The sequence below is a fragment of the Saimiri boliviensis genome, chromosome 7 (genome assembly GCF_048565385.1).
Source record: "Saimiri boliviensis isolate mSaiBol1 chromosome 7, mSaiBol1.pri, whole genome shotgun sequence".
NCBI classification, from domain to species: domain Eukaryota; kingdom Metazoa; phylum Chordata; class Mammalia; order Primates; family Cebidae; genus Saimiri; species Saimiri boliviensis.
In genome coordinates this window covers 7,875,901-7,901,710 of record NC_133455.1, presented here as the reverse complement: position 1 = coordinate 7,901,710, position 25,810 = coordinate 7,875,901, and the positions used below count along the sequence as shown (strand labels likewise).

Sequence of the window (25,810 nt, the reverse complement as noted above, 5' to 3'; positions counted from 1 at the left end):
CCTCTGGCGTAGCTGGGACTGCAGGCATGCACCACCACACGTGGGTAATTTTTGTGTTTTTAGTAGTGAAGGGATTTCTCCATGTAGGTCAGGCTGATCTCAAACTCCCGACCTCAGATGATCCACACACCTAGGTCTCCCAAAGTGCAGGGATTACTGGCATGAGCCACCACGCCTGGCCTTGTAGGTGGCATTATTTTGGACATGGCAGAGGAGCAAGGCCACAGGCTGTACTCAGTCCGTAGGTGCCCCTGCTTCCTCTCGTGCCCACCCACCTGGCTGCCAGAGGGCACTGCTCAGAAAAAACCTGATTGTTTGTCTCTGCATGAAACTCTCAGAATCAAACGCATGCCTCCCATCCTCCATATCCCTTCAAGATACGATGTAATCCAGTCTGACTTCACCCTTCTGCCCCTCCTCCCTCCTCCGTCTCCGTCTCCCATGGGTGCTCCCGCCACAGCAGCCTCCTCACTGTTTCTGGGGCCTTGGCACCTCCTGCTCCCTCTGCCTAGAATGCTGTCCCCAGCTCTTCTTATGATTGGCTCTTTCTCATTGTCCAGGTCCTGGTTCAAAGGCCACCTCCTCAGAAGGGCCTCTCTGCCCACCTCTCTGTTTGTTTGTTTGTTGAGACAGAGTCTCGCACTATCACCCATGCTGGAGTGCAATGTCACAATCTCGGCTCACTGCAACCTCTGCCTCCTGGATTGATGGGATTTTCCTGTCTCCACCTCCCGAGTAGCTGGGATTACAGGCACACACCACCACATCTGGCCAATTTTTTTCAGTTTTTTTGTTTGTTTGTTTGTTTTTTGTTTTTGTTTTTTTTTTAGTAGAGATGGGGTTTCACTATATTGGCCAGACTAGTCTCGAACTCCTGACCTTGTGATCCGCCTCCCAAACTGCTGGGATTACAGGCGTGAGCCACTGCACCCAGCCTTGACCTCTCTAAAGGAGCCTATGAATCCCACTCCCTATCCCATGCCTCTGATTTGCCTGTTTTTTTCTTCATGACAGTTACCCCTTTTATCCTATTTGTTCAATGCTAGGTCCTTCACTAGGTGGTAATCTCAACAGGGCGGCACCTTCTCTGTCTTGGTGCCTAGAACAGTACCTGGCACACAATAGGTACTCAGTAAATATTTGTGAAATGAATATGAAAAGTTAATAAAGATAAGCACCTGGGAAAGGTGATCCCTGTACTCAGGAAGCTAAGGCTGCAACTGCATAAAGACAAGAAAACATCTCAAATCTATCAACATTTTCCAAGGGCCCTGACTTGGGGCTGGAGTCAACCCTAAGGTGAAAGCAGAAGGAGCAGTTCCTGGCCTCAGTTGATAATCTTATTCTGAGAAACTGTTACATAAACCAAACAGTTTGCAGCAGGGGTGCAAGAAATGAACACTTCTGCATGTGAGCACTGCCTTTTTCTTGCTTTCCTATGACTGTGTGACATGCAGCAAAGCCACAGACAACCACAGAACTACAGTCCCGTTCACCTGCTGGGTTTATTCTTCTAGGAAGGGTGAAGAAAAACACAAATGAACACCAAAAGATGCTGTTAGCCTCCCCGTCGGGGAATCGAACCCCGGTCTCCCGCGTGACAGGCGGGGATACTCACCACTATACTAACGAGGACCGCCCTTGATGGAGTCTTTTCAAGGGACTCTCTTAAGGTAAATGTAGCTTTTGCTAAACAACATGTTCCAGAGAATTAAATATCCTGTATTTCCCACAAAACAACTAGTCCAACTTGACTTCATGCCGTTTTAAGGTGATCATCTCCTGCTCGGTCTTCGATTTTGCTGTGAGAGTTCAGAAAACAGATATTAAAAAACAGGAAAAAAAAAATGAGCAGACAGGCATCAACAAATACGAACAGAGATTAGAGAATGCGAATTTTAGACACAAAGGAGGTGAAGATGGGAAAAATAAAAGTGAAAGCTCTTGATTAATTGGGAAAAAATCGGCTTTATTTATGCACTTCTTTTTTCTCTTTGGTTTAGGAGGAAAGGAAAAGTAGAACTGCCGAAACCCGGGATCGAACCAGGGACCTTTAGATCTTCAGTCTAACGCTCTCCCAACTGAGCTATTTCGGCAGCTGCTTTGGTTGAGCTGCGCTTTTATCGTCCCTGTCGTTTTGATGGCCCGGGGCCTTCTGCCCGCCTGGAGCTGAAGCTGGGAATGCAGGTTCACCAGGGCCCGCGTGCAGTGGCCTCTTTGTCTGCCAAGGCCACCACCTCCGAGAAGCCTTCGCTGATCACATCTGGCAAGACCCAGCCCTTACTGTTTATTGTTAGCTTTATCGTTTTCCTTGTTAACTGACTGGCCGACTGAATGAATGAATGAATGAATGAATCCTACCAAGCTCAGGGCTCGGCTTTCTCAAGCCCCCTTCATTGCACAAAGGGAAAAGGTCACCCCCTGGGCGTAGCTCGAGGCGTGCCAGGGATGCCAACCCCGCCAGCGTCTGGAACGCAGTGTTCCTCGGGCCAGGAGTGACTCAGATCCGGCCTCCGAGCGTGGCCTCCATGCCCGTGCGCACTTGCTCGGCTTCCCAGCAGGAAGACGTCAACAGGTCGGCAACCAGGCTGGGCTCTTCCCTTTGGCAAGTGGGCGGTGGGACGGGGCGGCTGTCGTCCGGGAGAGAAGGAGCCAGTGCAGAGGTGCCTCGTGACCTGAAGTCGTTCAATAAGTGTTCGCCGAGCACTTAGTGACTGTATGACCCATCAACGAATACAATCACAGGCAAGCTACGGTGGCTCAGGCTAGAGTCCCAGAGCGCTGGGAGCCTTCTTCTTCTGCCTGGGATTTAATCCCTGGGATTTAATCCCAGGCAGAAGAAGAATCGCTTGTGGGTAGGGGTTCGAGACCAGCCTAGGCAAAATAGTGAGCGCCCCATCTCCACCCCCACCCCCGGGGCCAAAAAAAGACAAATATACTAACAAAATAAGTGCATAAAATAGAAAACGCTAAGAAGAAAAATAAATACCTGCACCATGGGGCAGCAAGAGAAGAGAAGAGCTAACAAGATTGAAGAGCCAGCCTTGGGAAGACCCGGAGAAAGAGCGTCCCAGGCGGAGGGAACAGCTAGTCCAAAGGTCCTGAGGTTGAAACGAGCGTGGCTTGTTGGAGGGACAGAAAGAAGTCATGATGGACGAGGTGGAGGGGAGGGAGAGGGGAAGGGACAAGGTCTGAGTGGTGGGCAGAGACCAGATTTGCCATCTTTGGAGGCCCAAGAGAGGAGCCTGGATGCTCTGGGTCTTGGAAAGCCCTGGGGGAGTGAGATGATTGACATCTGCAAAGTCACCCCGGCTTTTGGAAGTCCTCGAGGAGGCAGTTGGAGGTGTTGATGAAGGGACAAGTTTGAGACAGGCTTTGGAAGGAGGGTGGGAGGAGTTGGTGGATTTCGTATAGGGAATGGGGAAAGGAAGGGGTGAAGGGTGACACCCAGCGGCTGTCTGGGCTGCTAGATGGATGCTGGACACTCTTGCCCGAGGGCAGGTGCCTCAGGGTGAGTAAGGAAATCCAGCCTTGGGTCACAGGCATGTTACCTTTTGACATGCCCATTAGACTTCCAAATGGAAGCACGGGGTCAGCCCATTTCCTGAACTTCTTGTAGCAAACCAGAGTCCCCTAAGGGTCCTCAAACCTGGTGTCATGGGCTGAACTCTATCCCTCCAAAATGTGTATGTTGAAGCCCTAACACCCAATTCCTCAGAATGTCACCGTATTTGGAGACAGGGCCTTTAAAAATGTGATTAGGGCCGGGCGCGGTGGCTCACGCCTGTAATCCCAGCACTTCGGGAGGCCGAGGCGGGTGGATCATGAGGTCGAGAGATCGAGACCATCCTGGTCAACATGGTGAAACCCCGTCTCTACTAAAAATACAAAAATTAGCTGGGCATGGTGGCGCGTGCCTGTAATCCCAGCTACTCAGGAGGCTGAGGCAGGAGAATTGCCTGAACCCAGGAGGCGGAGGTTGCGGTGAGCCGAGATCGCGCCATTGCACTCCAGCCTGGGTAACAAGAGTGAAACTCCGTCTCAAAAAAAAAAAAAAAAAAAGTGATTAGGCCGGGTGTAGTGGCCCACGCCTGTAATACAAGCACTTTGGAGGCCAAGGAGGGCGGATCACCTGAGGTCGGGAGTTCAAGACCATCCTGGTCAACATGGTGAAACCCCGTCTTAAAAAAATAAAATAAAATTAAATTAAAATAAGCCGGGCACGGTGGCTCACGCCTGTAATCCCAGCACTTTGGGAGGCCGAGGCAGGTGGATCTCGAGGTCAAGAGATCGAGATCATCCTGGTCAACATGGTGAAACCCCGTCTCTACTAAAAATACCAAAAAAATTGTGCCTGTAATCCCAGTTTCTCGGGAGGCTGAGGCAGGAGAATTGCCTGAACCCAGGAGGTGGAGGTTGCGGTGAGCCAAGATTGCGCCATTGCACTCCAGCCTGGGTAACAAGAGCAAAACTCCATCTCAAAAAAAAAATAATAATAATAAAATAAAAATGTGATTAAGCTAAAATCAGGTCATTAGCGGAAGCCCTAATCCACTATGACTGGTGTCCTGGTGAGAGGAGGAGATTATGATTGGGGCACAGACACGTGAGCAGGAGGACCGCCACGTGAGGACATGGGGGCGGGGGCGGGGGTGGAGAGGCAGCCATTAGAAAGCCCTGGAGAAACCAAGCCTGCCAGCACCTAGGTCTTAGACTTCCAGCCTCCAGAAAAGTGAGAAAATACATTTCGGTATCTCTAGCCCCTCAGCCTATGGTATTTTGTTATGGCAGCCTGAGGAGACTAATACATCTTCCATCCTAACACCCACTGTGGCTGGATTTTCAAGAAGAGTGGAAAGATTTCACATTGCTTCCCTTCTGAGATTCTTCACTCCCTTCTTGTCAAGAATAGAGCTCCTTCTGAAGATCCCTCTGCATAAGCATGGCAAATGGCCTTTGGGGAGCCCAGCATTGTGTATTCATTTCTGACATGGGTATCAGGTCTGGCTAGATCCAGCTGCAGATAGCTAGGCCAGCAATGCAGCACATCCAGCTCTGAGCCTGTGAGAGGAGTGGGCTTTAGCATCCATCCAGATTTTCAGTTTATAGCAATCCCAAAGCAAGATGTGTGTTCTGAAAATGTGTGTTGCTAAAGAAATTGAGGAGGGAAAACTGGAGTCTCATGACAATTGTTAATTTTTTTGTGTGAAAAGTTAAAAATTCCTTCATTTTTTATTTCTGGTACCACTACTGCAATTTACAGGGCAATATCCCTGATGTAATGAAAAGGAAAAGAAAAAGACAAAGCTACAACAAGTAAAAGACCTCAGGAATGTACATATAATTGACACCACATTGCATTAATCAATAGCTGCACTTCTTGCAAACTGTGGCTATGGCAGTCCTGAACAAGAAGGGTTTGCTGTTCAAGCTGCAGTAAATTTTCTATCGATTATTGCTCCTTCTGTGGCAGATTTTTACAGTTCCTCTAATGCATTTGGGACGACTGTCTCAAAGTCACCTGCAGCTTTCCTGACAACTCCTCGCTCTCTCTCCTGCTAAGAACTGTAGCCCTTTTCTGCTGTTTTTAGAACCTTCTGCTACCATATCCACCACTTCCACCATCAGATCCATAACCACCACCGTAGGGACTGCCCGAGCTTCTTCCACCAAAACTGCCCACTTTTATGGGTCCATAATTTGACTGCTGTTGTCCACTATAATTTCCAAAATCATTATAGTTCCCACCGTCACCATAGTTCCCACCGCTGCCATAGTTCCCACCACCACCGCCATAGTTCCCACCACCGCCATAGTTTCGACCACCGCCATAGTTCCCACCACCACCGCCATAGTTCCCACCACCACCATAGTTCCCACCGCCACCATAGTTCCCACCGCCACCATAGTTCCCACAGCCACCATAGTTCCCACCACCAAAATTTCCTCCTTCATTGTAACCATCATACCTTCCACCACCGCCACCACATCCAGCACCTTGGTTTCCATATCCTGGCCCGCCACCACCATAGCCCCCTCTACTACTATAACCAGGACCATTGCCATAGTTACCACCATCACCAAATCCATTATATCCACCATCACCTCCTCCATAACTGCTGCCACCACCTCCACCGTAACCTCCTCTTCCACCGAAGTTTCCACTGTGGCCAAAATTACCTCCACCACCTCCAAAGTTTCCTCCATGGCCCATAAAATTGCCAGATCTGGGAGCTGGGGAGACATAGCATGGGGAGAAATGCCAGATGTAGGTGATGGGGAGGAAGGCAGCACATCACGCTGCCATGATGTACCTACGCAACAATCCTGCCTGTTCTTCACATGGACCCCAGAACCTAAAATGCAATAAAAAAAATTTTATCATAGATACAAATGTCACGTTTTCTAGAAAAAAAATATTAAAGATAACTTAATTTTTAAAAATGCCAGATCCACCTCACCAGCCTCTCTGTGATCTGGCAGACCGCATCTCTTGTTTAGAAAGGGCCTTTTTCACTTCACAATCATGCCCATTAATAGTGTGGTTTTGCCGGGCGCGGTGGCTCAAGCCTGTAATCCCAGCACTTTGGGAGGCCGAGGCGGGTGGATCACGAGGTCAAGAGATCGAGACCATCCTGGTCAACATGGTGAAAATGTTGACCTCTACTAAAAATACAAAAAATTAGCTGGGCATGGTGGCACGTGCCTGTAATCCCAGCTACTCAGGAGGCTGAGGCAGGAGAATTGCCTGAACCCAGGAGGCGGAGGTTGCGGTGAGCCGAGATCGCGCCATTGCACTCCAGCCTGGGTAACAAGAGCGAAACTCCGTCTCAAAAAAAAAAAAAAAAAAAAAAAAAAGTGTGTTTTTTCTGAACAACAGTTTTATCAACTGTATCATGATCGTCAAAACTTACAAAAGCAAATCCTCTTTTTTTTCCACTCCGCCCGTCTTCCATAACTTCTGTGGTTTCAATCTTGCCGTACTTTTCAAAGTCCTCTCTCAAATTATACTCTTCCTTATCTTCTTTAATACCAGCAACAAAAATTCTCTTCACTGTTAGATGGGCGCCAGGCTTTACAGAATCCTCTCGAGAAACAGCTCTCTTTGGTTCCACTACACGCCCATCAGCCTTGTGTGGTTGAGCACACGTTGCTGCATCCATCTCTTCAACACAAGAATAAGTCACAAAACCAAAGCTCCTGGAGCATTTCGTCTGGGGACCTCTCATTACCACACAATCTGCAAGTGTGCCCCACTTCTCAAAATGTTCTCTTAAACTATCATCTGTAATTTCAAAGCTCAGACCACCAATAAACAGTTTTCTCAACTTCTCTGTTTCCTTTGGATCATGGCCCTCCTCCCCCCGCAGCGATGGCGATGGCCAGTCAGGCTGGGGACGACCGGGCGGCGGTTTTACCTTGACTTTGAGACCGGGCTTGCCTCTTCCAACTGTAGTTCAGTATCAATTGTTAATTTTTTTTTTTTTTTTGTCTTTGTTGTTTGTTTTTTTAATAGAGACGGGGTCTCACTATGTTGCCCAGGCTGGAGTGCAGTGGCTATTCACAGGCGAGATCCCACTACTGATCAGCACGGGAGGTTTGACCTGCTCCATTTCCGACCTGGGCCGGTTCACCCCTCCTTAGGCAACCTGGTGGTCCCCCACTCCCGGGAGGTCACCATACTGATGCTGAACTTAGTGCAGACACCCGATCGGCATAGCGCACTACAGCCCAGATCTCCTGGGCTCAAGCGATCCTCCCACCTCAGCCTCCCGAGTAGCTGGGACTACAGGGACGTGCGACCGCACCCAGCGATTTGTTAATGTTTTTTAAAACTACTTACTCACTTTGTTCCTCGTAGCTTTTTCTCAAATCATTCAGCTCATAAAACCAATCTCCGGCCGGGCGCGGTGGCTCACGCCTGTCATCCCAGCACTTTGGGAGGCTGAGGCGGGTGGATCACGAGGTCGAGAGATCAAGACCATCCTGGTCAACATGGTGAAACCCCGTCTCTACTAAAGATACAAAAAATTAGCTGGGCATGGTGGCGCGTGCCTGTATCCCAGCTACTCAGGAGGCTGAGGCAGGAGAATTGCCTGAACCCAGGAGGCAGAGGTTGCGGTGAGCCGAGATCGCGCCATTGCACTCCAGCCTGGGTAACAAGAGCGAAACTCCATCTCAAAAAAAAAAAAAAAAAAAAAAACCAATCTCCTACTTTTCTTACTTTATAATGTATCAGCTCTATGCTTTGCATATAGAAGGCTGTCAGTGAATATTTGTTGGATAAACAGATTGCCGGTTCTCAGTTAATTATTTAATGTCTCCTAAGGCTGCGGTAACTGATCACCACAAACTGAGTGGCTTAAAACAACAGAAATTAATTCCCTCCCAGTTCTGAAGCCCAGAGCCCAAAGTCAATGGGTCCGCAGGGCTTGCTTCTTCTGGAGGCTCTGGGGGAGAAACTGTCCCGTGCCACCCCCCACCCCCAGCTCCGGTGGTGGCCTCAGTGTCCTTTCTCCTGGAGTTTCATCACCGCGCTCTGCTGTCTTTTTCACATGCCTTCCTCTCCATGCCTCTGTGTACTTTCCCCTTTTCTTTATTATTATTATTATTATTATTATTTTTTTTTTTTTTGAGACAGAGTTTCGCTCTTGTTACCCAGGCTGGAGTGCAATGGCGCCATCTCGGCTCACCGCAACCTCCGCCTCCTGGGTTCAGGCAATTCTGCTGCCTCAGCCTCCTGAGTAGCTGGGATTACAGGCATGAGCCACCATGCCCAGCTAATTTTTTGTATTTTTAGTAGAGACAGGGTTTCACCATGTTGACCAGGATGGTCTCGATCTCTCAACCTCGTGATCCACCCGCCTCGGCCTCCCAAAGTGCTGGGATTACAGGCTTGAGCCACCGCGCCCGGCCTATTATTATTTTTTGTTGTTAATTTTTTTGTAGAAATGGGAACCTCGCCATGCTGACCAGGGTCGTCGAGCCATCCTCCACCTCAGCCTCCAAAAGTGCTGCGATTACGGGTGTCAGCTGTTTCCTTTTCTGTTTCCTATAAGGACACACGTCATGGCATTTAGGATCCACCCTAATCCGGGATCATCTCATCTTGAGCTCTCTACCTTCATTACCTCTTGAAAGACCTTTGGATTCCAAGTAAGGTCACCTTTTGAGGTTCTGGGCAGACATAGCTTACAGAGGATCACTATTCATCCCACTGCAATCACCCATCACAGCCAGGCGCGGTGGCTCACACCTGTTATCCCAGCACTTTGGGAGACCAAAGCAGACCACCTGAGGTTGGAGTTTGAGACCAACCTGACCAACATGGAGAAACCCCTTCTCTACTAAAAATACAAAATTAGCCAGGCATGGTGGTGCATGCCTGTAATTCCGGGTACTCGGGAGACTGAGGCAGGAGAATTGTTTGAACCCAGGAGGCAGAAGTTGTAGTGCAATTCACCCTGGGCAGCAGTGCAAGACTCTGTCTCAAAAAAAAAAAAAAAAAAAGGAGAAGGATGTTCCCTAACCCAAGATATTGAACCTAAGTGATTGATTAGATGTTTCCACAGTTTCAGGATTTCAATTAAATACAGAAGAATATAAAGAGACAGAAAAAAGGCCAATAAAGCTCCTGCCCATATAAATCATGTTGTTGTTGTTTTAGATGCAGTCTCACTCTCGTCCCCCAGGCTGGTGTGCAATGGCACGATCTCGGCTGGTTGCAAGCTCCGCCATCCAGGGTCAAATGATTCTCCTGCCTCAGCCTCCCGAGTAGCTGGGATTGCAGGTATGTGCTGCCATGCTCGGCTAATTTTGTATTTTTAGTAAAGACGGGGCTTCACCATGTTGGCCAGGCTGGTCTCGCACTCCTGACCTCAGGTGATCCACTGGCCTCAGCCTCCCAAAGTGCTGGGATCACAGGCATGAGACACCATGCCTGGCCCATCATGTTGTTTTAAAAAAGATCAAGTACAAGGTTTAAAAAATTGTAATAGGCCAGGCGCAGGCGGCTTATTACAGGTGGCTCATACCTGTAATCCAAGCACTTTTGAGGCCAAGGCGGGCGGATCACCTGGGGTCAGGAGTTCAAGACCAGCCTGACCAACATGGTGAAGCTCCCTCTTTAAAAATAAATAATAAAAAAGAAAAAAAAGTTGTAATAGAGAGGCCAGGCATGGTGGCTCATGCCTGTAATCCCAGCACTTTGGGAGGCTGAGGTGGGTGGATCACGAGGTCAAGAGATCGAGACCATCCTGGTCAACATGGTGAAATCCCGTCTCTATTAAAAATACAAAAATTAGCTGGTGATGCACGCCTGTAATCCCAGCTGCTCGGGAGGCTGAGGCAGGAGAATTGCTTGAACCCAGGAGGCAGAGGTTGCGGTGAGCCAAGATTGCACCATTGCACTCCAGTCTGGGTAACAAGAGCGAAACTCCGTCTCAAAAAAACAAAAAATTGTATTAGATAAAGAACAAGGGGCGATGTCAGAGGACTCCTATTGCTTTTCTTTTAAAGCATATTAGTTGTATCTGACTTTTAAAAACTAGGTGTATCATTTTGAGAAAAATCGAATAAGAAAGGAAAGAAAAGAAAGCAGAAAAAAATAGAATTCCAAAAGTACAGAAAGGTACAGACTTCGAGAGTCAAGAGTCACTCCCACCTACCACCCTAGTCCCAAAGGCCCCTATGTCTACAGTGATTGTGACTGATGTGACCTTGGGCGAGTCACGGAGCCTCTGTCTGTGCCTGTAGTTTTCAGTCTGATGTGGAGAAACCCTTGGTAGGATGGTTGAGGATGCACCGCGTGAACACGAAAGCACTTACCGATACCGCCTGCACACGTTAGCAACTGTACATTGTTGGCGGCTGCTGAGGCTGTTGTTACCGTGATGCCCACCAGAAACGTGAATATACTCACACATTTGTGTGCATATATAACATGTTTTTGACATAGAAAGGAACCTGTTGTGCACACTGCTGAGCCCTCCGTGTTTTCTTCCTCCCAGCTCTCCTGCGAGGGCAGGACATCCTCGGAAGGGCCCTAATTCACAGTGTCGCAGGCACACCTGCGTGACGCACATCCTTGTATACCTACTCAGTATATTTTGGAACACTGAAAATCATCGCCAGCAAGGTCTCCTGTGTTTAAAAAAAGGAAAAGAAAAAGTTACCTTGACCTCCCCGTCGGGGAATCGAACCCCGGTCTCCCGCGTGACAGGCGGGGATACTCACCACTATACTAACGAGGACGGACCTCGCGTGCGCTCCTCCGGCTTAGTTCCTATGTGCGCAGGGTTCTCCTGCTGTCCTTCCTGCCCTCTCCGGGCCACCCAGGCTCGGCGCCGGGCGCCCTGGCTGCTGGGCTCTCCCGGAGCAGACAGGAGGTCCCTTGAGTGGCTGGAGACACTGCAGGTGCGGAAGCTAAGGCGCCTGCAGTGACAGCTGAAGGGCACTTCCCGTATCACCGTTCCCAGGAAAAAGCGTTGTCGGTGAGGGGATGTAGCTCAGTGGTAGAGCGCATGCTTTGCATGTATGAGGCCCCGGGTTCAATCCCCGGCATCTCCACACTTTTCTTTCTGCCTTTTTCTTGCAAATCAGTCGCACAGGACCCTGAAAGTCCCATCAACCTGCCTGCGAAGAAAACTCAAAACTCGCTTGAAAGGAGCTGCGGCAGCGCAAGTCCCTTCCTCCAATCAAAAATCCCCTGGGCCACTCCACCAGAGATCCGCGTTCAGTAGGTCGGCGACGGGGCCGGGAATCTGCCATTTGAAATGAACACTCCCAGTTACTCGTTTCGTAAAGTAGAAAAACACTGGATTTCTAAGAAAGGTTCTGCAGCTGACCATTCATTAACTTTTGAGCGCCTCATGTCAAGTTCTGTGCATGCATTGAGCACCTACTGTGTGCTGGGTAAAGTGTACGTGCCCTGGTATCCCTGGATAAGACAGGCCAGGCAAGCTTTCTCAGCCTTTTTGGACTTTATATTCCAGTCCTGGAGACTAACAACAAGCAAGTAGTGATACATGTTTTTTTTTTTCTTTGAGACGGTGTCACCCAGGTTGGAGTGCAATAGCACGATCTCGGCTCACTGCAACTTCCGCCTCCCGGGCGCGTCTCCCGCCTCAGCCTCTCGAGTAGCTGAGATTACACGCACCCGCCATCTTGCCCGGCTAATTTTTGTATTTTACTAGCGAGGGGTTTCACCATGTTGGCCAGGCTGGTTTTGAATTCCTGACGTCAGGTGATCCACCCGCTTCAGCCTCCCAAAGTGCTGGGATTACAGGCATGAGCCACCGTGCCCGGCCCTAGCAAGTGGCGATACCTTTTTTTTTTTTTTTTTTTTGAGACGGAGTTTCACTCTTGTTACCCAGGCTGGAGTGCAATGGCGCGATCTTGGCTCACCGCAACCTCCGCCTCCTGGGTTCAGGCAATTCTCCTGCCTCAGCCTCCTGAGTAGCTGGGATTACAGGCACGCGCCACCATGCCCAGCTAATGTTTTGTATTTTTAGTAGAGACGGGGTTTCACCATGTTGACCAGGATGGTCTCGATCTCTTGACCTCGTGATCCACCCGCCTCGGCCTCCCAAAGTGCTGGGATTACAGGCTTGAGCCACCGCGCCCGGCCAGCGATAGGTTTTATGAAGACAATAATAGCGATGAGATGGAAACTCAGGGGTGCTTGGGTAGGGGCTGCTTCAGATGAGCCGCCAGGGGAGGCCTCTGCAGAAACAGTGCGTCAAGCGGAGGAAACGGTAGGTGCCAAGGTCCTGAGGTTGCCGGAAGGGCGCTCCGTGTTGAAGGGGCAGGGAGAAAGCCCAGTCCCGGAGCTTAGTGAATGAGGATGAACTTTATTTTGGAAGACGCTGGAAGGCCTGACGCTGGGGTACGGGACTAGATTCGGGTTTGCAAAGGCTCCCTCTGGCTGCCATGCGGAGAATACACCCTGGGCGTGCATGGGAGTGGGGAGACCCGGAAGGAGGGGCAGCCACCGTTCGGGGAGCTGCTGGAGTCTCCCAGGGGTGCGCAGAGGAGGCGCCAGCGTGATGGAGCTCAGGACAAATTCTGGACGTGGTTGCATCATTTCCTAACGCAGGGGCAGCACGCTTCATTTAACCGTTGCTCCTAGTGAGGCGGGTAATTCGGTTTCCTCTCACTGAAGTGTTTATCAGCACATGCGTTTTCCTTGCCTTCTGGTGCCGGTCCCGATGGGACAGATTTCCAAATGGAGCAATGCAGGGTCACATGGCATGGATGCTTTTAAACACGCACTTCTCTGCTGCTCGGACTGGAAGGCAGTGGTGCGATCATAGCTCACTGCAGCTTCAAAATGCTGAGCTCAAGCGATCCTCCCACCTCAGCCTCCCCAGCAGCTGGGACTACAGGTACGCTTCACCACGTCCAGCAAATATTTTTCATTCTTTTTATAGAGACAGGGATCTTGCCATACTGTTCAGGCTGGTCTCAAACTCCCGGCTTCAAGTGATCTCACCTCAGCCCTCCAGAGGGCTGGGATTACAGGTGTAAACCACCATGCCTGGTTTATTTTAAATATTGCTAGATTTTGGGCCAGGCGCAGTGGCCCACACTTGTAATCCCTGCACTTTCGGAGGCCAAAGCGGGTGCATCACCTGAAGTCAGGAGTTTAGAGACCAGCCTGGCCAACATGGTGAAACCTCTTCTCTAGTAAGAATACAAAAAATTAGCTGGGTGTGGTGGTGCACGCCTGTAGTCCCAGCTACTCAGGAGGCTGAGGCAGGAGAATTGCTTGAACCCGGGAGGCAGAGGTTGCAGTGAGCCGAGATCGCACCACTGTACTCCAGCCTGGGCAACAGGGCAAGACTCAATCTCAGAAAAAATAAATTAAAAAAAATTTTTTTTAAGACGGAGTTTTTTGCTCGTTACCCAGGCTGGAGTGCAATGGCGTGATCTCCGCTCACCGCAACCTCCGCCTCCCAGGTTCAGGCAATTCTCCTGCCTCAGCCTCCTGAGTAGCTGGGATTACAGGCACACGCCACCATGCCCAGCTAATTTTTTGTATTTTTAGTAGAGACGGGGTTTCACCATGTTGACCAGGATGGTCTCGATCTCTTGACCTCGTGATCCACCTGCCTCGGCCTCCCAAAGTGCTGGGATTACAGGCGTGAGCCACCGCGCCCAGCACCCCCCCCAAAAAAAATTTTTTTAAAGGCTGTGGCAACTTACATATTCAGTAACAATGTATGAAGCTGTTCCTTTCCTTATATTCTCATCAGCACAGGGTGTGACCATGATTCTTAATTTTCCCCAATCTATTGGGTAAGAAGTAGAACTGAATTACGTGCTTTTTTCCTGCCCATTTTCTAGGGTGAGCATGTTTTCAGGTATCTACCAGCAATGTGGATGCAGTTTTGGGTGTTTTTTCGAGATGGGACTCTCACTCTGACACCCAGGCTGGACTGCAGTGTAACGATCTCAAGTCACCACTTTTTTTTTTGAGACGGAGTTTCGCTCTTGTTACCCAGGCTGGAGTGCAACGGCGCGATCTCGGCTCACCGCAACCTCCGCCTCCTGGGTTCAGGCAATTCTCCTGCCTCAGCCTCCTGAGTAGCTGGGATTACAGGCACATGCCACCATGCCCAGCTAATTTTTTGTATTTTTAGTAGAGACGGGGTTTCACCATGTTGACCAGGATGATCTCGATCTCTTGACCTTGTGATCCACCCGCCTCGGCCTCCCAAAGTGCTGGGATTACAGGCTTGAGCCACCACGCCCAGCCCAAGTCACCACAACTTCTAATTTCTGGGTTCGAATGATTCTCATCCCTCAGACCCTCGACTAGTTGGTATTATAGGTACGTGCCACCATGCCTGGATATTTTTATAATTTTTATTCAAGATGGTGTTTTGCCATTTGACCAGGCTGGTCTCGAACTCCTGGCCTCAGGTGATCCACTTGCCTCGGCCTCCCGAAGTGCTGGGATTATAGGCATGAGCCACTGCACTTAGCCTCAGATGTAGTTTTGCAGTAGAGACGGGGTTTCACCATGTTGGTCAGGCTAGTCTCGAACTCCTGACCTCACTTCTTCATGGCCTTTGCCCTTTGTGCTTTTCTCACCAAACTGCAATAGGTCATCCAATAGTATGATGCTGTTTGTCGTGTTTTGCAGTATTTTTCATGTACTCTTTCATCTTCTTTGTTTATACAATTTACCATGTTGATCTAAGATTTCGGTAAGATAAAATGTCTTCCCTTTCCTTTATAGTTTCTGAGATGTTTAACTTTGTTTTGCTTTATTTTTTGAGAGAGACGGGGTCTCACTCTGTCACCCAGGCTGGAGTGCAATGGTGTGATCTCGGCTCACGGGGCCCTGCCACGGAGGACGGAAGGTCAGGGGCCTCCCCACTCCCTGGTCCTGCCTGGGGCACTTCTCTCGTTCTTCGTGCAGGAGGACCTAGCCCACGCTCTCCCTTCCACCTCGGCCACAGAGGAACAAGGGGGGCACACTGAGGGGTCTGCAGGCCCCATTCAAGGCTCCTCCTCTGTGGCATGGCAGCGGGGCCTGAGCAAGGCCAAGGTCAGCTCTGCTCCCTGCCACGAGGAGATGAGATGCCCACTCCCTGGAGCCACAGCACAGGAAAGGAGCTGGCGGCCACCCTTCCACGAAGGCATGGGGCCCGGGGGTCCCCGGCCAGTCCCTTCAAGGTCAAAGCAGAGCTCAGAGGCTCACCTAATGTCTGGGATGGCTCTGAGGCCCCGGCTGGGCGGCCCCCCTGATGCTGGAGAGGGACGAAAGGCAGAAGGACACGCCCTCCACGTGCCTCCTCGGCCTTCTGGCAGGGTGGGCGGGGACAGCAGGGACCTCCAGCCCTACTGTTCCACAGGGACTAACGTAGTCCAAGGAGCACATTGAACAGAACAGCGTCCAGCACGTGAGATGAAATCATCATCTGTGTAACCGACAGTTCAAAGGTAACGTGGGCGAGACGGCCCGGTCGGCAGCCAGCTTCGTACAGGATGGAGCTGAGATGGACGGGGGCTCCCAGGGCTTGACCTGCCTCCTGAGAGCAGGCCATGGAGCCCGTGCCAGGCAGTCACAGTCGCAGGATGACGAGCTGCTGCCGGCCCTCCAGGCCCCAAACCAGTCCTCGGCCCTGTAGCCAGGTGTCTGGTCAGTGGTCCGTGGTGGGGGGCCAGGCCTTCTCCACAGCGGGGTGCATGGCCTGTGGAAGCCACTCGCAGTACTCGGCCAGCAGGTCTGCAGGGGAGGAAGGAGGACAGCATCAGAGTGCCCTGGGCCCAGGGACTCTCCTGAGGTGGCAGGACGCCGGCCAGCAGTGGTGGGGCCAGATCCTGCCACCAAGCCAGGGCTCACCACGCACAACGCTGAAGGCCTGCCTCGGCGACCCCATTCCGTCCACTCCCACCCCCTGGCCCTGGTCAAACTCACATCTGGGGTTTTTCTTCCAAGCAGCTAGCAAGGCGTCACGGCAGTCAACCTTCTCTGCAACCAGGGCGCGCAGGAGGCTCTCCGTGCGGGGCTGCAGCCTGTGGGGCAGGGAAGCAGGTTGGTGGCAGGTGGCTGGGCACAGACGGGCTGCTGCTGGGGTCGGAAAGCAGGGCAGGCATCACCGCCCCCCACCAGCCCCGCCCAGAAGGGCGAAGAGCTGGCTGGGCGTGGTGATGCACACCTGTATCCCCAGTTACTTGGGAGGCTGAAGTTGGAGGATCCCTTGAACCTGGGAGTTGGGAGGCTGCAGTGAGCCATGATTGCATCACTGCACTCCAGCCTGGGTGACAGAACCAGACCCTGACTCAAAAACAAACTGGCTGGGCACGGTGGCTCACACCTGTAATCCCAGCACTTTGGTAGGCTGAGGCAGGCGGCTCACCTGAGGACAGGAGTTCAAGAACAGCCTGGCCAACATGGCGAAACCCCATCTTTATTAAAAATACAAAAAAAAATAGCCAGGTGTGGTGGTGGGTGCCTGCAATCCCAGCTATTCCAGAGGCTGAGGCAGGAGAATCCCTTGAACCCAGGAGACAGAGGCTGCAGTGAGCCAAGATCACACCATTGCACTCCAGCCTGGGCAGCAAGAATGAAACTCTGCCCCAAACAAACGAAACTCAAAAGCAAAAAACCCACAATTCTCTAGACAGGCCTTCTAAAAAAATTAATAATAATAAAATAAAAGAGAAGGTGAAGGGTCCGTTTCCTCTAATCCTACTGGAACAGAAGACCCTCGACCCCATCTCCTCCCATGTACCCTGGCTGCCTCTGGTCCACATTCCTTGCCTACCAAGGCTGCTCAGTGCATGCAAAATGTCCCATCTAGAACCTGCCTCCACATCTGTGCCCGGCTCTGCCCTGCCTCCTCCGAATCTGCCCACATCTGTGCCCGGCTCCAGCCCTGCCTCCTCTGAGTCTGGGCAGGCTCTCCCTGCCCAGCCCAGTCATACTCCACCCCCTGCCCACCGAGGCCTTACCTGTGTCCTGCCGTGGCACATGGATGGTGCCTGTATCCCAGCCCCAAGAACCTAGCCAGTACAGGGCCACACGGGGAAACGTGCCCTGGTGACTGATGCGGCTCCTGATAGCCCAGCAGGGGGTGCTGTGCCGCACATCCCAACTTGAGTCCCTGGCGCCCGCCTGCACCTTCAGGCCTGTCCCCGTGCCCCAAGCCCCTGCACCAGAGGCTCTGCCAGCCCCAGGACAAGGGAAGTGTCTGTGGGTCTGGGCCACAGGCAGGAGAGCAGAAGCAGGAGGCAGAGGGCAGGGTGAGCCCTGGTGCAGGGGTGGTGGGCGGGACTGGGCGAGTCTGTGCTCAGCTGGGAGGAAGCCCCCAGGGCCAGGAGGTGAGGATGCCTGCCACTGACACCTGGCGGTCTGTGGGAGCTGCCCAGTGTCTCCCTACCCCAGATTCATATCCGCCCAGAACATCAGCGTGTGACCTCATACAGAAAGAGGGTCACTGCAAACGTCATAAGCAGAGATCATCCTGGAGTAGGCTGGGCCCTGAATCCGATGACTGCTGTCCTTATGAGGAGAGAGCACAGTGAGGGACCCAGAGACACACAGAGACATGGCCGAATGCAGATGGAGGCAGGGACGGGAATGATTCGGCCATAGGCACAGGAGGCCGGCGGAGGCAGAGGGACCCGCCCCGAGCGAGAGCCGCTGCACACCCGTGTGTGGCCCTTTGTCCCAGCTGCCCTGGGGCGGTCATCCAGGCCCCCGACCCCTCCTGCCCACTGTGAGGTTCCCACAAAGGCTGTACCTGGCCCATGTCTTCAGCATGGTGCTGGGGCTGGACAGCAGACAGCCCTGATATGAGGCCAGCTTGCAGAAGACCTGGCAAGAGACCATGAGAAGGGGTGGGCCCCGTGCTGCTCCTGCCCATGGTACCCGAGACGAGGGCCAGGGGCCGCTGTGCCACCTACCTGCCCTTCCAGCAGGAACCGGGCAAAGTGCTTGTAGCGGTCAATGCCCTCCGGAAAGTCCACCTCGATGGCCGGGAGTGGCCAGCCCACGCGATCTGGAGGGCGGGAGCCAGTGAGCCAGGGACCCTTCTGCAGTGGCGCTCCCGAGTTCCATCCCTGCCCCACCCGAGACACACACGTCCGGGGACAGGGGATGGGACCATGTGTCCACGAAGCCCAGGGCTGCAGGGGGCTCAGGATGCCCAGGATGCTGCCCCCACTCACAGAACACACTGGCACGGTGACACAGCACCCGCCCCCGCTCAGGGCAATAGGTTGGGGCCGGCTCCTCCAGAGGCTTGTCGAATTGGCAGTAAGAGGGCAGCAGGGCGGGGATCCACTGGACCTCCACGCTGGAGACACCTGGGGGCCGGGGGAGGAGGCTGGGGTCACAGTGGCACCTCCATGGGAGGGGCTCCTATGCCTCCACCCCAGGGTCCCAGCCACAGCCCCATCAGAGCCACCGTGAAGGGATGAGGGGCTGTCTGCAGGCCTTGGTACCTTTCATGTACATCTTGGTGGTCTCCACGATTTCCTGGTAGACTACAAACTCGGGGAGCTCTTTGAAAAGGACAGAGCTGGGGTGGATGAAGACGGGGTCGTCGAGGAGAGGGGTCTGCAGAGAATGGAGAGTGATGTGGTCAGGGAGGAACCCAACCCAGGGGTTCCGCATACTCTCAACCCAGGAGAATCTGACTATCCACTCCCAGCCACAAAAGTAGGAGAGCGTTCCATCAGCCGGGAAATGCGGCCCATCCACAACACTGGAGTCTGATCAGCCACAAAAAGGAAGGAAGCACCGACTCCCGCCATGGTGTGGCTGGGTTTTGAAAGCATCGCGCCAAGTGAAAGAGGCCAGACATGAAAGGCCATGTGTGTTAAGATTCCACTTGTGCCAAACGCCCAGAATAGACAGATCCACAGACAGAAAGCAGGATCATGAAAACGGGGGTGAAGGGGAACCAGGGACCCACAGGTAACAGATGTGGGGTTTCTTTGTGGGGTAATGAAAATGTTCTAAAGTTAACTATGGTAATGGTTGCAAAACTCTGTGAAAGTACCAAAACCGGGCCGGGCATGGTGGCTCAAGCCTGTAATCCCAGCACTTTGGGAGGCCGAGGCGGGTGGATCACAAGGTCAAGAGATCGAGACCATCCTGGTCAACATGATGAAACCCCGTCTCTACTAAAAATACAAAAAATTAGCTGGGCATGGTGGCGCGTGCCTGTAATCCCAGCTCCTCAGGAGGCTGAGGCAGGAGAATCGCCTGAACCCAGGGGGCGGAGGTTGCGGTGAGCCAAGATCGCGCCATTGCACTCCAGCCTGGGTAACAAGAGCGAAACTCTAAAAAAGAACCAAAACCACTGAATTGAATACTTTGAATGGGTTTAAATGCAGGCCAGATGCAGCGGGTCACACCCGTAATCCTAACACTTTGGGAGGCCAAGGTTAGAGGCCAGGAGTTCAAGACCAGCCTGGGTAACATGCCTCTAAGCCCAGCGTTTTGGGAGGCCAATGTGGGTGGATTACCTCAGGTCAGGGGTTCGAGACCAGCCTGGCCAACATGGTGAAACCCTTTCTCTACTAAAAATACAAAAATTAGCTGGGCACGGTGTCACACGCCTGTACTTCCAGCTACTTGGGAGGCTGAGGCAGGAGAATTGCTCGAACCTGGGAGGTGGAGGTTGCAGTGAGCTGAGTTCCTGCCACTGCACTCTAACCTGGGTAACAGAGTGAGAGTGTCTCAAGAAACAAACCACCACCAACAACAAAATTAGTCAGGGGTGCTGCTGTGCCCCTGTAGTCCCAGCTACTCAGAAGGCTGAGGCGAGATTGTTTGCGCCTGGGAGTTCGAGGCTGCACTGAGGTATGATTGTGCCACTGCACTCTAGCCTGGACAACAGAGCAAGACCCTGTCTCTAAAAAAACCAGAAAACCCAAAAAGAATTTAAATGCTGTGTGAATTATATTTCAATTAAACTGTTTTTTATTTTTTTATTTTTTTTTTATTTTTTTTTGAGACGGAGTTTCGCTCTTGTTACCCAGACTGGAGTGCAATGGCGCGATCTTGGCTCACCGCAACCTCCGCCTCCTGGGTTCAGGCAATTCTCCTGCCTCAGCCTCCTGAGTAGCTGGGATTACAGGCACGCACCACCATGCCCAGCTAATTTTTTGTATTTTTAGTAGAGACGGGGTTTCACCATGTTGACCAGGATGGTCTCGATCTCTCGACCTCGTGATCCACCCGCCTCGGCCTCCCAAAGTGCTGGGATTACAGGCTTGAGCCACCGCGCCCGGCCTATTTTTTTTTTTTTTTTAAAGTTAGGAGTGAGAACTGAACCAAGGAAGATGGGACTCTACTGCAGGCCCCACCTGTTCCTTGGTGGGATATTTCCCAGAGCTTTTGGGGACCCACAGCCGAGAGGGACAGGCCTCCCCAGGACCCGGAAGGCCCAGCCTGCCTGCCCCTCGCCAGGTGCCCTGACCGTGCCCCAAGCCAGCCGGGTGGGGAGGTGGGGGGGGGCACCTTGTAGGCGTTCCTCCACTTGTCCTCTAGCAGCTCCTCACTCTGGACCCTGCGGGCCAGGTGGTCCCCCAGGCCAGCCGTCACAATCTGTCGCAGGAAGGTCACCTGACTCTCGGTGGGCGGCTGCATCTTGGGATCCATGAAGAGCTCAGCCTCGGGGCACACGGCATTGACTGAGGGGAGAGCCAAGGGTGAGGACGGCGCCAGCTCTGCCCTGACCTCCTAGAGCATCGCAGCCATGCTCAGTGATCTGGCCTCAGCCACCTGCTCATCCCAGCCACTCCCCAGAGGCCACCAGCAGGACACAAAGCCCCCCGCAGGCAGGGCTGCAGCCGGCCCCCCTCCACTCCTTCTTTCTTGGGACAAAGCCCCAAGTCCTGCCTGGGCAGCAGTGCATTCTGCTCAGAGATGACCCTCCCCCAGCACCCAGGCGGTCTCAGACTCAGTTCTGGTCCACGATGTAAAGAAGGAGTTTGCAGATGGAATTCCTGGAAACGTTCAATACAGGAACAGGACGGCCGGCAGGCACCCTGGTCTCGTCCTTCCCTTCTCCTTCCTTCCTGGAAGGCAGACGTGACTAAGCCTCCAACTACCTTCTCAGCCCACAAGGTGACCTTAGGACGGACGCCACAGCGAACGGCGGGAGGATGACAGCAGAGAAATGCCCTGGGCTGCTGACCCAGTGGCTCCTCTTCCTTGCAACAATAAACTGCTAACGTCACCAAGCCACTGTAACCAGCGCTGTCTGGAGGTTGAATATAATTCTGAGCTGCTGCACCTGGGATGGGCTGCTCAGGAAAGCCACAGCCAGAGGGACACAGAGCACAGTGACAGGGCCGCCACCATGCACCTGGCACTGGGAGAAGGACCGGCCGGAAGAGAGCCATCAATTCTGGCATCAAATCCTGGGATCTGCTTGAACGGAAGGCAAGTTCCCCACTAGCCTCGGGTAAAAGAACATGGCCTGCCGGGAAGATACCCAGTGTCCACACTACCCTCTCTACGCATGGGCCTCCTGCCATACATTGGAGGACACTTCCTTCCTGTCAAGCTTCCCTGGGTGCTGGTGGCAGGAAGCATCTCTGCTGCTGAGCCAAGGTATAGCGTCCAGGGCAAGACCTCACCCTTCTGCATGAGAAGGGTCTGGGAGGGAAGAGGGGTCCAGGCCAGGGCGGTGACAGAAAATGGCCGGGGATCAGGGAACAGGCAACACCAAGAGACAGCCTGGTGGCGGAGGGCACAGGCTGGAGGCCTGAATCCGCCAGGTGCCACCACCATGCCCGGCTTTTGTATTGTTAGTAGAGGCGGGGTTTCACCATTTTGGCCAGGCTGATCTCAAACTCCTGCCCGCTCATCTGCCTGCTTTGGCCTCCCAAGGCTGAGATTACAGGTGTGAACCACCATGCCCCTGGCTAAAGCTGCTTTTCAAGTTCAGATTCACTGACCCTGAAAAGATCCAAGATGCAGAAAAAGCAAGTTGCCCTGCTCGTGGGCACGTTCCCTCATGCCTGCAAACGCTCCCCAAGTATTGATTTAGGATTATAAATACATTTTGGTGAGTAGCAAGTTTGCAAACATGGACTCTACGTATCACTTTGCTCAGAACAAGTTTAAACATTCTAAGCGCGCAGCTCGGGCTGCCCGCGGGTGCAGGGCTGTGCCGGCGCGGGCCGTACCTGCGGTGGTCAGCTGGCCCCGCAGGCGCCGGGTCTCCATCATGGCTTTGTACCGCAGCCCGTTGGCTTCGCAAAACTGGGGCGTGCAGCCAGAGTACTCACAGGCTCCCACGGCACCTGGGAGACAAAGTGGGGACATGCTCTCTCCCTGACCCCTCCCAGGCCGGGGGGACCCTCCCAACACCCTCCACCAGGCAGGGCACAGACCTAGCAGCACCATAAGGTCGCCAAGCTTCAGAGAAGCCCCCTGCCCTGCCCAGGCCCTCTTCATCTGGGCCACCCGGGCCCGCTTGCCCTTCAGCCTGGCGAGCTCCTCGTCACTGGACGCTGGTCTGTGAACACACACACACACACACTGCCTGGGCTGCAGCCCCAGCTGCCCTCAGGGCCTCAGTGGCGGGAACTCCTTTAATCGCCAGGACAGGGTCACCTATGTGAGCTGGGTCTTCCCTGCCCTTCACGCTCCTGGTTCTTGGGTCTCCAGACCCCGACTGAAACTGACGCCACTTTCTGCTTCTCTGGAGAACCCTATTATTCTCCCCATGGGATTTTGATGAGTAGCTAGGATTACAGGTGCCACCACCATGCCCAGCTTTTATATTGTTAGTAGAGGCGGGGTTTCACCATTTTGGCCAGGCTGATCTCAAACTCCTGACTGCTCATCTGCCTGCTTTGGCCTCCCAAGGCTGAGATTACAGGTGTGAACCACCATGCTCCTGGCTAAAGCTGCTTTTCAAGTTCAGATTCACTGACGCTGAAAAGATCCAAGATGCAGAAAAAGCAAGTTGCAGGATCTGCTGATCCCGTTTCTGCAAACTAAATCTCTGTCTGTGCAGAGCGCAGGGAAAGGTCTGGAACTGCCCTGGTCAATACAGTGGCCACCGGCCACACGTGGTTGTTTAAACTAGTTAAAAACAGGTAAGACGGTAAGTCAGTTTGTTACCATGATTGCCACATTTCACAGGCTCAGGCTGCAGTATGCAATGGCTCACGTAGTGATGTGGTCTAAAGCAAAGTTCCTGGTTAGGGTGGGTGGGACTGCGGGGGCAGGTGGAGGAGGATAAGCAGAGAAAAATCATCCAAATCTGAAGATTCCCCAGTGTCCACCTGATTGTCTCCCCAGCTAGATGCTCTGTCACCTGACAATATGGTACAAACACAGGCAGACTGACCCCAAGGGAAGCAGCAGACTGCATAGAGGCAGAGGCTCATAAAGTCACTGAAGTGATGTCGGGGGCCTGCCTGCACCATTCCGAGTTGATGAGATGGTGGCAGCAGAAGCCTGGCTCACAGCTGAGAGAGAGACGGTCAAAACTGATGACGTGGCCAGGCATGGTGGCTCATGCCTGTAATCCTAAAACTCTGGGAAGCCGAGGTGGGTGGATCATGAGGTCAGGGGACCAAAATCATCCTGGCCAACATGGTGACCCCATCTCTACTGAAAATACAAAAATTAGCTGGCGTGGTGACGGGTGCCTGTAATCCCAGCTACTTGGGAGGCTGAGGCAGAAGAATCGCTTGAATCCGGGAGTCGGAGGTTGCAGCAATGAGCTGAGATTGTGCCACTGCACCCCAGCCTGGTGACAGAGCGAGACTCCGTCTCAAAAAATTTAAAATTAAAAAAAAAAAAAAAAGAAAAAAAGAAAGTAATTAAGGTGCAACAGATCTAATAACAAAAAACAAAAAAACCCGATGTGGTGAAAAGCTGTCTCATGGGGAATGTGAATGCTGAAGACTTACGAAGCCCTTGAGAAACTCAGGTTCCCTCCACAAATTTCCACAGAAATGACCCCTTTTATCATCAAGCTGCCAAAGGGAGATCTATGCAACAGGATGCCAGGAAATGACTAAAGAATTGTTCATTCTACAAAGTAGTATGTAGTCATAATCTAAACTTTTCTAGGTATATGTGGGTGTGAAGAAAAAGAAAAAGAAGTCAATGTTGTTAAATAAATACTGCACTAAACATACCTTCATGGTCTTAGTGCAACTTTTCTTTTTCTTTTTTTTTTTTTTGAAAAGGGTCTCACTCTTTCACCCAGGCTGGAGTGCAGTGGCATGATCTCAGCTCAATGCAACCTCCACCTCCTGCGTTCAAGTGATTGTCCCACCTCAGCCTCCTGAGTAGCTGGGATTACAGGTGTGAGCCACCACGCCTGGCCTTACTTAGTGCTACCTTTCAAGAGTACTGCTTTTCCCTATTTTGGTCTGTTTTAAGTGATTTCACTCAAAGTGTCCTTTTTCTGGAATCTATGACCCTCTGATGACCAGTGGAGGACCCCGACCCCACCTCCTAGTCTATTTCACGTGACCTAAAAGGGGCAGCAGACAGGGGCCACCACGGCCACTGCAGAGATGAGAACGCAGACGGGCTCAGACAGAACGAGGGTCTTGCAAGAGGCCAGCCGACAAGCCGGCGATTCCCCAGGAAGCCGGGGTGCAGGTCAGCTCTCAGCCCAGAGCCCCCATCGGGACTGAGCTTGGCCCCGAATGCCCAGCCGCTAACCTCGCACCTGTCCAGCTCCTCGAACAGCTCCCGCACCGTCATGGTGGCCACGATGGCGATGGCGTAGGGCAGGCAGCCGTGTTGCCGGCCCAGCGCCAGCATCTTGGCGTAGCGGGGCGCCACAGGGAACGTGGCCATGGTCCGGCCCAGCGCGGTGATGGGGCAGCTCAGCCGGTCCTTCTGCAGTTGCTTCACCCTGGAGACGGAGGTGGTGGGTGCTCCGAGAGGAGGTTCTGGAGCCAGAGCCGGAAGGCCCCACACTTGAGGCGGCTCGGGTCCAGCAAAGGGGAGAGAGGGCCCCGCTCGGCGCAGCACGCAGGCATGCTATTGGCCCTACCTTTCTGCTTTCTGGGGCGCTTGCAGGGCACCCAGTGCGATCAACAGCTCCTCAGCGGCAATAAGGGCTTCCACGGAGGGGGGCGTTGGGAAGGGGAAGTTGATGACCTGGGACATGAGGAGACGTGGCAGGGACAGGGTGAGTGCTGAGAGGCAAGGCCGGTGCTCCGGTTCTGCCTGCGGCAGGCCACTCCCTCCACCCCTTCTCCGGGCTCAGCTCATGCCAGCAGAGACACAGAGACCTGGTGGTACCCTCAAAGGCCAGGGGCCGAGGGAACTCACATCATCCATTCACTCAAAAACACG

The 25,810-nt window shown here is 52.8% G+C and overlaps 2 protein-coding genes and 4 non-coding genes across 7 annotated transcripts in view; 1 reads left to right on the top strand and 5 right to left on the bottom strand.

Moving 5' to 3' along the window:
- Nucleotides 1-1,563: 1,563 nt before the first annotated feature.
- TRNAD-GUC (transfer RNA aspartic acid (anticodon GUC)) lies at nucleotides 1,564-1,635 on the bottom strand. The gene has a single exon. It is a non-coding gene; the product is annotated as a tRNA-Asp (tRNA).
- A 388-nt stretch (nucleotides 1,636-2,023) lies between these two features.
- On the bottom strand, nucleotides 2,024-2,096 carry TRNAF-GAA (transfer RNA phenylalanine (anticodon GAA)). The gene has a single exon. It is a non-coding gene; the product is annotated as a tRNA-Phe (tRNA).
- Nucleotides 2,097-5,587: 3,491 nt separating this feature from the next.
- On the bottom strand, nucleotides 5,588-11,524 carry LOC120364954 (uncharacterized). The gene is given in 5 exon segments (XM_074403460.1): nucleotides 5,588-6,234; nucleotides 6,448-6,549; nucleotides 6,869-7,450; nucleotides 11,258-11,409; nucleotides 11,469-11,524. Coding segments are annotated over 5 exon segments (1,539 nt in total).
- TRNAD-GUC (transfer RNA aspartic acid (anticodon GUC)) lies at nucleotides 11,181-11,252 on the bottom strand. Its single transcript has one exon. It is a non-coding gene; the product is annotated as a tRNA-Asp (tRNA).
- On the top strand, nucleotides 11,497-11,568 carry TRNAA-UGC (transfer RNA alanine (anticodon UGC)). Its single transcript has one exon. It is a non-coding gene; the product is annotated as a tRNA-Ala (tRNA).
- A 3,664-nt stretch (nucleotides 11,569-15,232) lies between these two features.
- DHX37 (DEAH-box helicase 37) overlaps nucleotides 15,233-25,810 on the bottom strand; it is a 46,788-nt gene continuing 36,210 nt past the window's right edge. Inside the window, exons 17-27 of one of the 2 annotated variants that reach the window (XM_003937100.4) lie at nucleotides 25,506-25,612; nucleotides 25,176-25,364; nucleotides 22,870-22,994; nucleotides 22,663-22,779; nucleotides 20,987-21,159; nucleotides 18,961-19,075; nucleotides 18,685-18,822; nucleotides 18,421-18,515; nucleotides 18,258-18,331; nucleotides 16,430-16,527; nucleotides 15,233-16,237 (exon numbers count right to left, since the gene is read on the bottom strand). In XM_003937100.4, coding sequence (XP_003937149.3) covers nucleotides 16,152-16,237; nucleotides 16,430-16,527; nucleotides 18,258-18,331; nucleotides 18,421-18,515; nucleotides 18,685-18,822; nucleotides 18,961-19,075; nucleotides 20,987-21,159; nucleotides 22,663-22,779; nucleotides 22,870-22,994; nucleotides 25,176-25,364; nucleotides 25,506-25,612 — 1,317 coding nt within the window. In that variant the 3' untranslated portion in view covers nucleotides 15,233-16,151. Of the gene's footprint in view, nucleotides 16,238-16,429; nucleotides 16,528-18,257; nucleotides 18,332-18,420; nucleotides 18,516-18,684; nucleotides 18,823-18,960; nucleotides 19,076-20,986; nucleotides 21,160-22,662; nucleotides 22,780-22,869; nucleotides 22,995-25,175; nucleotides 25,365-25,505; nucleotides 25,613-25,810 lie in introns of those variants that run through there. The other variant, XM_074402037.1, reaches the window with a different exon arrangement.